This window comes from Ammodytes marinus, assembly GCF_949987685.1.
Source record: "Ammodytes marinus genome assembly, chromosome: 20".
In the NCBI taxonomy this organism is placed as follows: domain Eukaryota; kingdom Metazoa; phylum Chordata; class Actinopteri; order Uranoscopiformes; family Ammodytidae; genus Ammodytes; species Ammodytes marinus.
The window spans coordinates 7697972-7716174 of NC_137224.1; the positions used below are offsets into that span (position 1 = coordinate 7697972).

General features: G+C 40.4%; 2 protein-coding genes across 3 annotated transcripts; both read right to left on the reverse strand.

The window, feature by feature from the left end:
• Positions 1–10814: 10814 nt before the first annotated feature.
• Positions 10815–14948, reverse strand: bub3 (BUB3 mitotic checkpoint protein). 2 transcript variants are annotated; one of them, XM_080048931.1, is made up of 8 exons: positions 14784–14948; positions 13649–13843; positions 13493–13562; positions 13203–13354; positions 12642–12800; positions 12272–12449; positions 11625–11841; positions 10815–11070 (listed from the first exon to the last, which is right to left on the reverse strand). In XM_080048931.1, the coding sequence occupies exons 1-8, from the start codon at positions 14787–14789 to the stop codon at positions 11061–11063; spliced, it is 987 nt and encodes a 328-aa protein (XP_079905057.1). In that variant the 5' UTR covers positions 14790–14948; the 3' UTR covers positions 10815–11060. The 2 variants fall into 2 exon arrangements, with proteins under 2 accessions (XP_079905057.1, XP_079905058.1); XM_080048932.1 differs by having other exon boundaries at positions 11610–11841.
• A 1872-nt stretch (positions 14949–16820) lies between these two features.
• On the reverse strand, positions 16821–18010 carry hmx3b (H6 family homeobox 3b; the record flags this gene model as incomplete). Its single annotated transcript, XM_080048935.1, has 2 exons — positions 16821–17431; positions 17728–18010. The coding sequence occupies 2 exons, from the start codon at positions 18008–18010 to the stop codon at positions 16821–16823; spliced, it is 894 nt and encodes a 297-aa protein (XP_079905061.1).
• Positions 18011–18203: the final 193 nt, after the last annotated feature.

Consider the following 18203-nt stretch of genomic DNA (forward strand, 5'->3'; position numbering starts at 1 on the left):
TCCTCTGGAAACTGAATCAATGAGGGTTCTGTTCAAACGGAAACCCTCCCGGATATCGAGTTAAGGTGAATCCATAGCACAATAGAATCAGCTGTAAATATGAAGTTGTTCTCCTATGTGCGTCATGTAATGTAACCTACAGATAGGAGTAATGGCAATCTTTAAAGGTGGAGTCTGCGATTCTGGAGAAAGCTTGTTGTCTTAATCACTTCTTGTCAAAATCGGTGAATATCTCCTCATGGTCCGGCAGGTCTGCTATCTACCCGTACTGCGTAAAAAATAATCTGGTGTTAGCACACAGCCTAGGCTCTGTTAACGGGTTTGTTGCTAGCTACAGTGGGCCCCTTTGTTTACATGCCCTTTGTTAACATACCAATTTAGAGAACCTAAGCTGTCTATTAAAACTGATTTTTTTTATGGCAAATACAGTACGGACAGGTAGCGAATCGTTTCCCTGATTTGACAATAAACATTCTTGAGATGGCTCCACCTTTAAGTTACGTGTGTTGACGTATAGAGAGGCTTTGTGAGCCCAATGTCCAATAACTAAAAGTTTTGACCCTGCAGTCAGACAATGGCTGTGTCTTGATTCAGGGGTTGCGGTCTTGGAACCGGCCTCGTAGGCTGCATTTGAAGACCGATTGCGTCATAGCGGCGCGCAAAGGCTGTCCCATTTGCAAGGCTCCTTGCAAGACTCCTCATATGCGGTCGTGAAATGCAGCCTTCGTTTCACGGTTTTGAAGCAGTTTTGAAGGCTGCATCAGATGTATCCTTCGTGGCCCAACATATCCCAAGATTCATTGCGTTTTTTTCAGAGATTGCATAAAATAAAATAAAAATAACAAAACAGCAACGTGTTGCTCCATCTTCTTAACTTTTATCTTCCTTTCTTTTTTTCTTGTACTTTTTTTTCTTTTCGTCTGGTAGACAACTTATTTTTCTTTTTTCCTCCGCTGACAGGGCTGTCTCCGTTGGCAGCAATCAGGGTTGCTAGGCAGCACAGGAGCGGCGAGTCGTCACGCAAGGTAACGGCTTGTTACGTAAACCGGAAATGCTCGTAAACGGAGACCTGCGGAGACCGTCTCGTTTAACAAGGCTCGTTGGCCTTAAAACCGGCCTTAAAATCGGCCTTCATAGGCTATAGCCTTCATAGACCGCGAGACTGCGTCCTACCAAGTGCGTGGTCTCTGAATCAAGACACAGCCAACGTGTCCAACTTTGACCTGTGGCCATTTAGCACCTGCCCAGGGTTGTCAGGTCAGGTGACCTGTTTGACCTTTCCTTTGTGCAGAACATGGAACTGTAGAGCAGCCTGGAAATGAGAGTCTGATCCCTCTGGAGTGACTTATGCGAAGGAACTGTTTCCACCACAGTAATTTATTTGGAAATCCTCCGCGAGATAGCTACATTCATATGTTTCATTATTCAATGACATAACTGTTTTCCGTTTCAAAACAGTTGAAACAATTCCTGTCAACTGCTTTAATTCAGGTGTGGTTTAACAGCCATAGAGTGACAAGCACATCCAAAGACGGAGGTCAATACATTTTTTTTTAACTGTAATATTTTCTGAGATGCAAGCCTGTTGCCTCTGTAAAGGGCCCTAGAATTGGGATTGTGTTGTACTGAGAGTACAACCCCCACGAAAATAGCTTTGTGTACTCTAAGCGGTGAAACGGTTAGGAATGACTCTTGGCTTTTATAGTTCCCCTTTATAAACATATTGTGAACACCTCACTGCACTGAAACTGCCAAAGCACTCATAATTAGCAGTTAATGATTATTATGCATCTCTTATTGACCTGTCATCCCTCTGTTTTACTAAAGTATTTCCTCTATCAGTTCTAGAACTAGACACCGTAACTAAGCTTAAAGGGTCATTTCACCCACATTTAAAAAGAGTATTTTCACACTGAAGTGGTATTTGGTATCTATTAATACGGAAGAGATTGGTTTAACTTGCCCTAGTTTTTGAGATATTCACCAAATATTTAAACCTTCACCCATATACAATGTAGGTCAATATAGTTGTTTTGTTTTCAGTAATAATAAAGAAAATGTAAACAACCCTAAAAGTTTATAGTCCTGCTAGTAACACTGCTGCATGCTAATATGGCAGGTAACATGTTTACCATTGTCCCAATCTTAGTTTAGCACTTTTGGACAAATTAGAATTTTACATTTCATGCTGTTTCCTGAATGAGAGGTTAATGGCCCCATAAATGTAGCATTCTAATTCATCCAACAATTCTCATTACATCTAACAAACCACAAATCAAAGGCATTAGGACACATTGTCTGTGCGCCATGAATGTCAGAACCCAATTTCAACAGCAATCCCATCCAATAGTTGTTGAGATGTTTCAATGTTACAGGTTACTCTGGATAATCCCAGAGTAAGACCCTGCTGTCAACAGTTTTCACTCAAACTACTTTATACTTAAGAGATAGTCCCGATAAGAACTGTTGACATTCTTCTCAACTTTGAGAACATAGGTCCCTGACTTTTTATTTTTTCTTGTTAATTACAGTTTAACCCACTAAGGCACGTTTTTAAAGTGAAACAAACTGAGAATGGAAATAAATCAGTGATGCTCACAACTCATTGATATGCAGCCTGTGACAAAGAATCACAAAGGACCTGGCTTTATTTTTAGCGGGTTAATGCACTGCATTCAACACTGTTAGAGCTGTATAAATGGCTGTGAACAGGTAAATCGGCGTACTTACAGAATCCATTATCTATATATATATATATATATATATATATATATATATAGAAAGTTACTGAATTGCACCTGAAAAACTAGATCGATATTTCCCCTAAGACCTTTCTTAGCAGCAGCATTCATACAAAGCCGATGTATCATTCAGAAGGTTAAGAGTGCTTGAGAGGAAAGAAAAAATGCACCAAGGTAATGTAGAGAACAAAAAATCTCTTAATGTATTTTAGAAGGTGTAATTGTGGGTGAAAACATAACAACAAGCTACATTTTGCAGGCTTTTATACAACTTCTACAATGCGATGATGAAAGGAGACATGGCTGCCCCTCTAATGCCCACCAACCCCCTATTCTGTGACCGCTACTTTACCGAGCAGCATCAAAGCTTTCAGAGTGTGAAAGCAGGAAGATTCAAAAGAGATTAAATGTTTTTCCACCTCGTGCAGATGTTCAAAATAAAGTAGGGTGCTCAAAAGAATCATCAAGACACTATTAAAGGGCTTAACGATTAATACTCTTCCAAAAACAAGAAGAGTGTCCAAAATCAAGATGGAAAAGAAAGAGTCTTTCAATTGTGTAGTCCCCCCAATAAAACAATTATGGCAGGGGGCTGCAGAAATTTACCATTTTTAAAACAACCCTAAAAAGCACTGCACTTGTAAAAAATAAAAAAACACAGCCACACAAAAGGCATACAGGAGTGAATGAAATGAAGCTTCCTTGCCAATTACTGCTGCGAACGTGGCCGCGGTGGGGCTTTTTGTGCTTCACACAAGCAGATCTTTTCTCCCCTTGTAGCCGGCTATTGAGAGGGATACATTAGCCAGGCGGGATGGATGGAGTGGAGAGGAGCAGAGCAGATAGAGTTGGCAGTCATGTACAGCTCACTTCACGCCTGGTGTTGCAGACCTCTCTCTTACGACTTCACTCACAGTGCTCACAACAGAATGTGATTTTATTTTTTTACAATGTCATTTTTCCAATACTGCCTTTCCAAGACTTCGACAGAAACCCAGCAATGTGAAATATCTGCTCGCTGTTATCCAGTTTGGATAAATGGTAGAGTGCTGACGTTCATATGTGAGGTTTAATTTCTCCCTGTGACGACCTAAACATCTATTCTGTTGACTATTCAGCCAAAATATATCTGGAGTTTGATAGAAATTATTTCCAAAGGACGCTATTCTTGCTTCAAGCAGACCTGATGCTGCTCTTTTCATCCCTCCAAACATGTTTTTCTTTTTTTACTAAACCGATAACAGAACAGAAGCTCCATTGAAATAAGCATGGTTTTGGTGAATAGGCCTTATCTGGGAGACGTTTAAAACCTGCTGAAATTTGATTGAAAATGCAATATTTCGTTATGCATTTTGTTATATCTATCTAAAATAATTTAAGTGACTTTATCTCAACTTGTAGTCTGCTTCACATTGAAACATGACCATTTAAATACTCTGAAAACAACAATATAAGCAACCTAGACAACCAAATCCCAGTTTTAATCCATCTTGCTGAACTGAATGCAGCACATTGTGATGTTTTATTATGTTTCATATTTGCCTCCGGACCACTTCAATGAATGCTCGGCCATTTATCTTTCTTTTTTATGAAAGTCCCAGCAGGCTCTGCGGGGTCACGGTACATGTGGGTAAATGTGCCTGCCTGTGACAACTATCAGCAAGGTTAATGCTACGACTAACGACATCCATCATTCAGTTTCATTAGCGCTGTCCTCTGACCTGTTCCACATAATGTTGTCAAATGTGTCAGGCCGCCAGATTATCGGGAGGTATTATGATCAATAGAGAAATAAGAGAGAGAGAGAGAGGGCTGCTGGCACGGCAGCAGAGTAAACCTCCATCCAGCACTGTCACAAATCTGAAAAATAAATGGACCAGCCCCGAGGCAAGAGCCATCAATAATAATATAATGTGCAGACAATGATGAGTTAGGACCAGAGTCCTCGATGCATTGGCGTTCTACGCACACAAACATCACTGGGTGAATGCATTGATCTCTGTATTCACATTAGTTTACTTAATCTGCATTTGAGTCGATGGGACCACACACTATTTCACTTCACTGAATTCAAAAGAGTTTGTAATGTCTGATAATCAAAAGCTGTTTATGAGAGCACCTCTTTATTTTTGTGTATTTCATTGATTCGACTCAGTAATGCTTTGCAGCCGCTGATCTATCAGACAGAATGCACTTAGGAAATGTATTTCATATTCAATAACATAGATTTGTCCCTATTTAAACACACAGGCAAAACATTAACTGTCCGCATGATAAGTATACCATTAACTAGCAGTAACATTGAACATTCCCTATTGGTTTTCTCATACAACTCCAGTTCTGGGAAGTTGAACAAGTAATTATGACCTGAGAACTGTGTCATTTCACCCTCATGATGACTGAAAAAAAATCTGGATCATGAAATAGATTATGGAAAAAAAAATGTTTTAATCATGTGTTTAAATGTGCTTTAGCAAAACTCACTGAATTTGTGTTTTATTTTGCTCAGATAGAAGCATTTTATTGGTTTTATGTATTTTTTATGGCATTTTGTGACTTGTATTTTATAAGAAGTGTTTGATAAAGAAGAAGAAAGAAAGTTATTAAGTGTAGAGGCAATCAACAGCCTTTTTGAATGTGCCTTTTTTGTTGGACCCCATTGTTTTTTGTTATAATTCACCTTTAGACATTTGTCAAAAGGTGTGTTGACATTACAGCCTACTTATTCGCCTCAACCTACATAAACACCCACCGACTCACACATAAACTGTGTAATATTACACAACACAGACAAAGCTGATAGCATGAATAGCAAAACAGCTCCGAGCGGCTTCGTTTTAACAGTGTTGTCACTTAAGACCCATGAGATCCCCACGGCCCACGACTGGCTAGCACAATAGCCAAGTTCCCTGTGTACTGAAAAACTGCAATGAGATCATAGGGTCTTGACCTAAATGTCACGGGGGGAAAGAAAATCGTGACAAAACAGAGGCACATATTCATGAGGAACAATCATAGTTCGACAATGGAACTCAAATGGCCCACATTGACCTGTAATGTAAAAATGGATTTAAATGGAGAATGTGCCGATACGGGCTTTATTATGCATCTGCAAACGACAGCACAAGTTTATCCGTGTCCTCAGTTGTGTCACCCACACTTAATTGGCTGATAATAGTCGGCTTGAAATGGTATTCTTTGGGGGATTTTGCCAGTGACATTTAATAAAGCAGGTTGAAATGGGATACAAGGAGTCAGTTAAATCTTGCCCGCAGTCACTCAAAGAGGCGCACAGGGAACCTGAGCCTCAAAGATGTGGTGCATTAGTTCTGCTAAGCTAGCCGTGAATGCTAATTGCAGGAAGGACAAACTGTAACCCTTGCCCTGTGGCCATGAACCCATTAAAGAGCACAGAGGGCCTCATAGACATGGAGAGTGTATACAAAGAGGCTAGCCTGAAAAGGGCCTGCAATCCGATTTCGTTTTAAATGGGGATAACCTCGACCGCAAATCAGCCAAACAATGCAACAGGTTTTATGTTTTCAAGTGGAATATGTTGTCAGATTCTCACACAGCCTGACAGGTGGCTCTCTATGAGGACCTGATCGGTTATGTGTAAGTGCTTGTGGTTTCACTGGCGGAAAAAACCAAGCCAACCATATGGTACAATATGACACCGTACATGGGAAAGGTGTTCAATCAATCAGTACTATGCATGAAATATTGTATTTCACTTGTTAAAGGGCTGAGCAGTTCCCTTTTACCGGGCGAGCCAAAGTCCAAAATAAGAGTTCACTCTTTCTGTCTTTTCCCCTTTAGTCTCTGCAGCTGTGGTACCCCCTGGCCATACATTCTCCTACATGACCCTGATGCACCGACTGCCCTCACCTTCTTCATACATACATTCATCAGTTTGACCGGTGGCATGAAAGCTGATTCGAAAGCCGTATTTTTGTTTCGCCCCAACGCATCAATTTCCATAATTTACCTTTCGAAGTGAATGTTTCCTAGACAATCTGTTTTCCTGCCTTTTCAGGGAAGTCAAGTTACGGATTAATGTTTTAATAGTCTGAGCGTGCTATGAAGTTAAATATGTAGAAACAATTAGTCAGCCGTAACACTTAAAATAAGCCTCTTAGCATGCTAAAATTTACTTATAGGCAAAATAGGCTGCACCTGAGGCTAATGCCATTAGTGTTTGCAGGTATTTGGTCACAAAACAAAGTCTTAGACACAGTGTTATTTCGACCTGATGCTGGTGTAAGAATAATGGATGTGACTATAATTCATCCTGAGGAGGACGTGAATGCCTTTAACAAATGTAATAGCAATTCATCCAATGGCTGAGATGTTTCAGTCTGTGAAAAAGTAAATTTCCCTGGATATTGTTGTGGTTCTCTATTGCCAAAACGTGTAATCTAAATTTACAATACTACCATATTTCATTCATGCCTGGTTTCGCAGGCCCTGATTCTAAAACACCAACCCCACACATTACCAAATGATTAATCTGCAGCACAAAGCCTAGGAGCCAAAGTGGAACCTCGAGCCCCAAAATCTGTGACCCGCCGCCCCTTGTCACACACAAGGATGTTTGATTTACTATAGCCCGTCTCCCAGGTGAGAGTCCCCCTTCAGTGGTCGGCACCATGCTGCCTGCCTGCCTGCCTACCCCAGCCTGTAAAGAGATGGATGGCTGCGAGTGTGACACCTAGCAGTGGGTTACATGGCCTTGAGCTTCACCCATCTAATTAGGGGTCTAATGTAACTACAATGCTCTGGAGGAGATGTTGTCTTGCCCACCAAAGCTCTTTAAAAGCCTCCCCGGGGCAGAGAGGGGTGGGGGAGCTCTGAGTGAGGTGCGGTGGCTCAGGTTTCATTCCCCCAGCTGGGATGTTCTGGCAACAGGGCGCCAACCCTATAAAGTAGAATACCAGGATGTTAAGTTTGGCCCAGTCCAATGCCATAGTATAAAGCCTATGGGTGTTCATGTCTGAATGAACCACTTTAACGTTGACTATAAAGGCTAACACCATTGTCTGACTTATGTTGCTGAAATATATTGACTCCTATTCATATTAAAAAAGCCTATTGTTTTACATCTATGTTTACTAAAATTCAAACCATTTTTTAATATAGCATTAGTAAGAGCACCACCACAGTTTAACTACCACTGTTACACTGTACAATGTATGACTGTAGACTTAAAGGTGGAGTCAGCAATTCTGGGGAACACTTTTTGTCATAATCATGGAATATCTCCTTAAAGATCTGCTACCTGTCCACACTGTGTGTGCGCTGAAGAAGAATCTGGTGTTAATACACAGCCAGGCTCTGTAAACTGGTATGTAAACAAAGGGTTTATGCACTGTAGCTAGCAACATACCCGTTTTTATAGAGAGTAGGCTGTGTAACAACACTTGATACTTTATGGTCATGAGGAGATATTCACGGATTTTGAACAGGAGTGATTTTGACTAGCGTTCTCCAGAATCACTGACTCCACCTTTAATGACAAAGTGAGTCAACTGATGCTGACTGTATAGCTGCTTCATATTTAACACACAGACGATAACTACTGTCCACCCCTTCCATGGTGGAAGAGGATTTGTAGCCTACCAGCCACACTGCCACACAAAATATCGACTTTTTATATATCTACTGTATGTAGCATAGTATATTATAGCCTATGCTTTAATAAAAAGTTGCAGCCACAAATCTTAAACCTTTTGTTTGTGCAAGACAGTTATACTAAAAAATAAACAAAATAAATCAATTAAACACACACACACACTTCCTTTTTGAGATAAGATCATTATCACAAAGAACTGCTTCCATCAATATATATATCAGTTTTTCCAATACGAGAACGCCTTACAAAGCAACGATTCATTGTTGATGTGTATACAGATAGTGTCATAAAATAAAACAATGCTGTTTTTTCTTTAAAGAAAAAGGAAGACAGAATAGCTTCCTCCTTATTGATTGAAATCGTAAATGAACTTGAACAGAAGCAGAAAGCGCATTATTGCATGGTGTCACTGTGTGTAATAGGTCTGCAGTATGTACAGTATGTGGCATTGAAACAGAAGACAAACCATAACACGGAACGCTGTCAATATTTCCCTGATGCATCATGTGATTTCCCACCATTTCTGCTCAGTACGATATGTATCCTCTGCCTGATATAATATTAGAGTGTGGTCCTGGAAGATAAGGTGTCTGGTTGAAGGTCATCTGTGCCCTCTTGAGTGAACATAAGAGCCTTTTTGTGGTTGGGTTAAATGCACATGACAGGCTGTTGGAGCACAATCACCCATTTTAATTGTCATGTAACGGTTTCATGTAGAGCCAAAGTGTCTGCAACACTTCGGCAGTGGGAAACCAGAGCCCTGCCACAAGACCACAGATTTAGTAAACTGGGGGGGTAGCTTTGCTGAGGGAACAAATACTAAATAAACCCTGGAGAGAACACAGTGGAGACAGGCTTAGAGGAAGATGCTGATAGATAATTCCGCAGATTTATCCCCTGAAATTTGTTAAATTACTTAACCTAATAAATCCTTCAAAAAGGAGCTGAATAATAAAAAGGACTACATTTGTTACTCCTTACAAACTGTGTTAAGGTAGCATAACGTACTGATTGCTTTAATGCACCAGGGGGGAATCATTGTTACCTAAATTACTTTTTCCTATAAAAACAGCTATCCAATACGGACAAGGAAAAACCTTAACAGTTTTAATGCACACTCAAAGAACTCAATTTGCCAATTTAGCGGAAGCCAAAGATGAGAGGAAACAAGGTTATTGGCTGTAGCCCCCAAACAACAAACACACACCCCCATGGCCATTCTCCGTCTGCTCCACGGGGCAGTCATTATGTGGCAAAATGAATGCCATTTCATATTAAGCTGCAGTCATAATCCAACGTCAAAAGATGGACTCATTATCGGCAATCATGGGAATTAGTTACATCATTTAACCGATCCGAACTAATCATTTCCAGGATACCGCCGAGGCAGATAGAGCCATTAGAAAAAATTGGAGCTCTTAAATAGAATAATTGACATCTATATCTTCTCTGCTGCTTTGGCTGAAGGGCTGCAGAAAATCACATTAGTTGCAATTGAAAAATCTGAACTGAGGGGGTGGGGGGGGATACACCACTTAGACTTTTGCAGGGCACTGGCTGTATGCTCACTATTCCCATTCATATAATGCTTAATACTGCTTTAAAAAGGGTCTACCTTGCATTCGACTGTCACCAGTGTCATCACTTGCAAAAAAACCACAGTAGATAAAGTCAGCAAAGTATTAGTAGCTTGAATCATCTTCCGGTTCATAGAATTAGTTCAAAGCTTCGAACTTAGAGTTATGATTGTTTTATCTCTGTATACAGTTATCAGAAATAGTTCAAAACAGTTCCACCATGTAGTTAAATCATGAATATAGTAGGGGTGTAAATGGATGGATTCATTGGACAATGATACAATGCACCTGCACTGGTAAACATGAATGTACAACTCACGTAACTCAACAGGTTACCAATGGAAATGTAGAAATGAGCCTCATGATAATTTTATTTCAGTGTGAATCTTTTTCCCCCATCCCAGTCTATGTCCAGGTCATCCAGTTTAGAGGGTTTCTCCCAGTTTTGCCCCACAATAAAAAGCAGGATCTGCTTTAAGGCCGCAGACCTCTGATGTCTATCAGCACAGGGTCACTGTCTCAGGGCAAGTGGAGCCCTCGGCAAAGACGAGTGGATCATCGCTTTCCCTCAACACATCAAGTGAACAGCTTCTGCCCTTACACATTCCAGACATAACTCGGGTTTTCTTTCGAAGGTAGTAAAAGTGCCAAAAGTTTATGTATAAACTTAAGCTGTTGGACAACTTTTGAGTTTACTTTTTTTTGTTTTATATAATTGCAAGTTTCAAACTTGGAGAACAGCTTCGGTGTCCCTATTAAACCTTATTCCATCCTAAGAAACACCCAGGATTATCATGAAATGAAACTAACCATTCGGGTTTGACGGCACAAAAATAACCAAGCACAAAATGTCAAAAGGTTGATATAAAATCAGTTTTATTCAAGAAAAACCCAAGCGGGCTGTCAGAAAATACATTAAAACAATGAAATATTTAACAACAGCCAGAGAAGAGAAGAAAAGTTTTCAGAAACATTACTTACAAGAAAGAAAAACGTTTGTATTATAATAGAAAGAGGGATGACAGGAAACAATATTGTAATATTACACTGGATGCCAGCAGAAAACCCAAATGAGGCTTCATACGCAGAAGGAACCGTTCCAAGAAGAACTTAGGTTGACCTGAAAACCAAAAACAGGAGACAACAGATCAATGCCACTTGTCATTAAAATGGAAGTCAGTAAATTCTCATCCATGAATATTACTGCACACAGCTGCTTATTTAGATTATAAATAACATTGTGACTCTGTAGATTGTATGTATCTTAACAATTTGTATAATACATTTTCTGTTGATTATTTTTTTAAACAAACATTCCAAATATTCACTTGTCCCAGCTTTTTAAAAAGGACCGTTTGCTGCGTTACAGTATTTTGTGAGATAAAATAAAACACTGATTGCCTTATGTTTATTTCTAGTCTAGTGTGCTGCAGGTTTCCATTTATCTAGTCACCGAGTGTACAAACTTACGACAGCAAAGAACGGTGAGAGGATTTTCAAGTTTTTTATCTCTCAACTGTCGGATATTGAAAAGTGGACGGACAGAGATACGGATCAGCATATGCCGCAGGTGGACGTGTCATGCACCTTGTTTATGCAGCAGCCAGCAGATTCAGTGAGTAGTCATATAAACTGAGTGAGGAAGAGGAAGGGACATACGTGAGGAAGACTCACTTGGGCTTGGTCTCGGCGTCTGTGACTTGGCGGATATAGATGGCGTCCTCGGGGTGGGCTATGTCTCCCTTCTCGTGCATGTAGGAGGCGGCGATGGCCAGCAAGGTGCCGTCGTTGTTGAAGGAGAGCGAGGCGATGCTGGTCGGGTAGCGGTGGAACTGACACAGGCGCTTCTTGTTGAACGGGTCCCAGATGTTCACGAAGCCGTCGGAGCCACCTGTTGGAAGGACGGGGCTCAAGGTCAACCATCAAAGGAAACGGATCGTCAAAAGACTTTAGGCCATTTTACTGTGTCGTCGAGATATGGATCTGTAATAACTGGGGCTTCCTCGTGCCACCTTGAGAGTTCAATACTGAAGGTCATAGGAAAAAAAGCCGTGCTTCATAAGAACAGATTGCCCCGTTACTTACAGAAACGAGCTAAACATAATTATTCTGTTATTATGATGCCGTCAAATCCTTGTTTCAGTACTGTATGAATCCAGTCACCTATGTGGAAACATTGATGCAAGTGTTTTGTTGTCTTAATACCTGTATGTGTGTTGTATGCCTTTTAAATGGACCTTGAGTCTCTTCAATAGAGCAGTAATATATAATATATAGAAATAAGTAAATGCTTCTATCAAGTACTAACTAGCCAGCCGTACCTGTGGCAAAGGTGTTATGAATGCTGTGAAAGGAGATGGCATTGACAGGGTAAACTTGCTCGATTCCTTCCTCCTTCAGCCTGTGGCACTTGAAGGCGTACTTCTTTTTCTGAAACTCCTGGCCCGGGTCCAGGTACTCCACGGCTACACGGCCCTCGATTGAACTCAACACATAGCCCTGGGAGCCGAGGCAGAAAATATGAAGTTACCATCCAATATCTTTACATTAACAGAGGAATGTGTATCTGTAACATGAGGCTTTATTAGAAAGCCAATTATCAAGTCAAGTTTTAAACATTTGTCTGTATCCTTCTTTAGAACTGTGTACCCACAGCAATTGATAGAAGGTTGATTCTAATTCAAAGTGTACCTGTTTGTTGGGGAAGGCTCTGATGCAGCGAGTCTGGTACTTGAGACTGGACTCTCTTCTTTGCTGAACGTAGCCCATGTTTCTCAAATCCCACACCAGGACTCGTCTTCCAGCTGTGCCTACGATCAGCCGGTCTCCAGCCACAGACAGGGTGTACACCTTTCACAAAAGACGACAAGTGTGAGACAAGAGATTGATACAACACAGCAAAATACAGAGGCAACAATGCATGAGTCATAATGAAGATACAACACTTTCACCACTGAACATAAAATATTTCAACAGCAAATTTAGACCAAAATCAAATTCGTTTAAAAAAGGTACAGTGCATCCTTCATGGCTACCCTGTTGTGCACCAGTGTTGGTATTTCTGAAAAAATTACATGATATGAGGAAAATGTTATATTTTCCCTAATCTAATAATTAATTAATTACTGGCAAAAGAAACATGCACAGAGAGACTATAAGGCTGGAAGTTGTTTAGATGTTTGTGCAAAACTGTCTTGAATCAAAACTAGCTCACATTTACTGCACCGTTACAGTGTGTGTCTGTAGCTCTACCTTTTCAGGCTGAACGAAGGTGCCAGCATTGCAGGGTGTCCTTGGGTCCCACAGTCGAACCGATCTGTCCCAGCTACCCGTTACCATGACATTAACCTCTGGGCAGTATTCCACACAACGAATGGGGGCATCGTGACTTCCAACTATTGTATCTGTTTAAAGATAATATTAAGACAGTAGCATAAATATACATACAGCAAATTAATCACAGAGATATGCAGATCTGCAACAGGTTTGAGTGATACTGCCCGAAACCTTTTTGATAAGTCCTTGGCAGGTCTGTGACATACCTTGGTCTGTGTTCAAATCATGAGTTTTTAATTGGGAATCTAAACCTCCGCTCCAAGAATGTGTTGGGTCCTGCAAGTAAAAGAAGAACGTTATTTGTGTTATCTATGCTTTGACATGGCAAATAAAGGAAGATAAAGTAGAAATGTGTGACCTACATAAAAAGCACAATCAAGGACTGGAGCTGAGTGCTGGTACTTCATCCGCATTGTGTTGGTTCCCACATCGAAGAGACGGACGGTGCAGTCCCACGAGGACACCAGCAGGAACTGGGTTGTGCTGGGGCTGAACTTGACAGCAGAGATGCTGTCCTCTGGCCCCTGGTTCAGTTTGTATTCATTTGAGCCCGTCATCTGCCCCAAAAAATTTAAAAAATATTTAAAATGTACCTACAAAGACCGGACTGATGTATTAACAATATCTTAATAGAAAAATGTATAGAGTGGCGGACACAACACCGTACAATCCATGAATTCATGGGAATTCTAGTTCAACAACACTTTTTAAATATGCTTCAGGAAGGCAATGTTAGATACACAAATGCAATGTCTACAGTGGTATGGTGTTCATCCCCTGTTGTATTCATGGTACAACTTCACCCAAACAAGATTAACTAAAACTAAACCACTGCTGCCACTGACACAATTGGTGGCTATAAAAGGTCATGAGTCTTCTTCACTGGTAAACCTAAAGTGACCTATCGATAACTTAGACATTCATAACATTATATAAAACCATAACATGCAGATGTGTTATCATATAAAAATGTTTGCTTTGAGCTAAAGCAGAGTAAATACCTGTCGTATTCTGGGTGGCACTAGTACAAAAAAATTTCCAAAATCTTTCGCTGCAGCTTTAGATCACTTTTTTTGTGAGATCACACACGTCTGATTTCCAAATGAATGACGATAACGTAGATTAATCAAACATGTGTATATCCACGTTTATGGCTGAAAAATTACTATTTGAATTTTAATTCTGCAGAAATACACTGGGAGTTTGCTCCTGGTGTACTGCTGGATCAATGGCTCTCCTGTTTGTTGTTAGCCTAGCTCGGAGAAAGTGGAATAGCTAGCCCCGAAAAGAATTTGACTTGCTACCATTCAAACTAAATGACATGGTTTTCTGTTGAAATAAAAAACTTTACTAAGTTGGTTTTCTATCTGAATGCTATCATCTCATTATGTCAAGACGACTTGTTCCGTTACATCCAGCAAATACACAGAGCCCGCCAGTGTGTGCTAACGCTAGCTTGTAACACTGAAGAAAAGCACGGCGTTTCAGCTTACTTACCACCATGTTTTGTTTCGGTCAAACTCCACTGATTCGTTTCTTCAATGAGAACAATTATTTACGCATTCATTAAAGATAAAATGTAACATTTATATAAAACATGTGATAGGCTACGGAGCAATGCGGGCTGGCTCAAAGCTAACTCCCTTGCTAGCGCTACCGTTGTTTCCAGGTTGTCTCACGAGGATGCTGATTGGTCGAGACGAATGTTCAAGTTCCCGCCTGCGATGTGATTGGCTGATTTAACCCCAACCGTGTTTTCCGTTGTATGAACCCAGGTCACATGACAGGGGACAGCTCTCTCTCTCTCTCTCTCTCTCTCTCTCTCTCTCTCTCTCTCTCTCTCTCTCTCTCTCTCTCTCTCTCTCTCTCTCTCTCTCTCCATTTGTGGTTCAAGATGGATTTGTTGTAGGCTATGAATATTTTCTAAGAATTAGATCCTACAATGTGATGCACTTAATTAAAAACAATTGGTTTGGGTTATCCTACAAATAGAATCTTCCTTTATGAATATTAAACTATTATTTTTTTATCTGGTCGACTGGCTGAGTTATGCTTTTGGAAAGTCCCAGGGATAAGCTATATAGGCCTATATCCAAGCTGTATGATATGTAGCCTACTGTAGGCTATCCGTGTGTGTCCTTCCTTCAGGGTTTTATTTCGCACAAAAAGGTCTAATAATAGAATATAGACTACAGTTTATTGCCAACAGATAAAGCCACCGATAAAGAAATGTTGCTGCGGCTTTAAACAAAGGCTAATATATCGTTATAATTTGTGAAAAAAAATCACAACGACTGACTGCTAAACCTAAATAACTGCTAAACAAATCCCTCGTTTACTGTCCATGTTTGATGTGCGGTTGTGTGAGGGCCTATTTCCACCTGCATAGGTTAAAATAAAATCCCAAATTATGTAGCCAAAAAATGAAGCTGTGTGGGCTATTACACCTAAAAGTTAAACGTTATCATCGCTCAAAATCTCTCAAGCCATTAGATTTAAAACGATGGCCAAGATGAATTAACTTTAATTATTTAATTTTGGTATTTAATTTTGGAGTGCACCATAATCTTAGCAGATCCCAAATGAGCCTTAATGCCACGCTTCAAGTAGCCTAGGCCTTTTTTCTCAAGATCATTCCATCCTCACAAATGTTTAAAACCAAGATCTTTACCACATGACATATAATTAAATAATTAATTTCCCATGTTCATCACAATTATATTGACGATAGATGCATTTCCTTTTTGGGAACGAAATCTTTACTGGTTGTAGACCATATAATACAGCATTTTAATAACAATAGAGAAAAACCATAGACAAAAACGTAGGATATTTTTTTTTGTTTGTTGCTATTTCATGGCTTTGAAATGACCAGCAAAAATGATAATAAACAATCATTAAAACAATCGCCAATCATCTGCAGTTCTTTCAAGGATCACATGATGGTCCTCAGTAGTCTATAAAGAGAAACCGGATTTCTTTTTTTTCTTCTTTTTTTTTGTTATGTAAAAGTGACAAAGGCTGGTATAACCTAATGTGAAGCCAACAGTATTGCACAATATTGGAAAATATCAAATATTAAATTCCACATTTGCTACAAACACTGACACAAATCTCTGCAAAATACATATGGACAAATTCTTTCTTTTTTTCAAAATGAAGACATTAAAATATATACACCCACTTTCGAGCATGTAGTTTTAACAATGTGACAAATAATAATTAAATAATCATTTAGGATTTTCCCAATTGTAACACTATTGGATCTGAAATATATTGAGTTTTGCTCAAGGTCGATACAGCAGGATAAAGGGTGATTACATATAAAATAATAATAATAATAATAATAACAATAACAATAACAATAATAATAATAATAATAATAATAATAATAATAATAATAATAATAATAAGGTATGACCTAACATTGTGTCGTTGAATCTACAAAATATACAACATTTTATTTTTTAAATGAAGGTCATTCTCGTTTAAAAAACATATGTACAGGAGCGCACAATGACAACACAATCAGTGTTAAACAGGCCTCAGCAACGGGACCGGGTGGTGGGAATAGTACATGTGATGGGGAAACGCCAGGAGTGACTGGCTGTGACCCGGCGGTGAGTTTGCAGTGGGGCCCCCGGCCGTTTCCGGGACTCCTCCATTCTCGTGGTAAAGTATGGGAACGCGCACAATCCTCTGCGCCGCCGCGTGGCTCAGGTTGGCCGCCTCCAGCTCCGCGGCCAGCTGCCTCTTCCACTTATTCCTGCGGTTCTGAAACCAGATTTTCACCTGCGTCTCGGTCAGGTGCAGGGACGCTGCCAGGCCCGCCCTCTCCGAGCTGCTCAGGTAGCGCTTTATGTCGAAGGTGGACTCCAGCTGGAAGACCTGGCTCCTGGAGAACACGGTGCGCGTCTTCTTCTTGCGACACGACGGCTTCCGCTCGGAGTCCAGTTCGTCCGTTTTCCTCCGCCACTCGTCCTCGTCTAGTATTTCTTTCTTTGGCTCTTCCGAGTCGCTCTCATCCAGAGCCACGTCTTCGTCGGCGCTCTCCTCTTTGGCATCTTGGTCACTTTTTAGGAGATCCGGGGAGCGCCTGCAGTCCGGTGCCGGCGATGCTTCCCTTAGACTGGCCTTCTCAGATCCTGCAAAAAAACAACAACAGTATTCCTATTTGATCATCAAAACATTTAACAGGTGTTCTGCAATGGCAACCACCTTTTAATTAATAATTGACATTCAATTTGTAGCCTATAAGTTAAATCTGCGTTTTTCTTGTTAATAGTATTAGAGTAATTCTTGATGTACAATATGGTCTACAGAATAACACCTAAATGGTGTAGCCTATAGTTTAAATCCCATATATAAAATAATGAATAATAAGCGTTTTGCTTTCAAATTAATCTAAATACCAGAACAAAGTCAATGAAATGTAGCCTACCTCCGTTCCTCAGATGAGTCCCGAGTGCGTATGGGTACCACCAGGCAGACGCTCTCTCTAAATACTGCGCTGATAGTCCAATTCTCTGTGCGGGCAAGTCAAATCGAGGAAAAGACAAGTCACCGAGGCGAGAGAAGAAGCTGCTTTCAAACACTCCTTTGGACGAGCCGAGGAAGCTTTTCGGCTTCAGTGTGGGCTTGTCTTCAATGTTCAGCAGGTTCTTGATGGAGAACGGCGAGTCTTTTGCAGGTTGGCGAGTCTCCTGCGCATCAGAGTCTGCCATCACCGTTTACTACTGTCCGATGTGGATCACCATCAAAACTTATCAAGGGGCATAAAAAACACCTCGAAAAAACGGTTTTGTTTTAGTCTGCGTTCAAAACATATGAGTGAGAGACTGAAAAAAAAACAATGGCCAGCTACTGAGGATGTTCGGAGTGAGAGAGCTGCAGAGATCACTGCAGCGTCCAATTTAC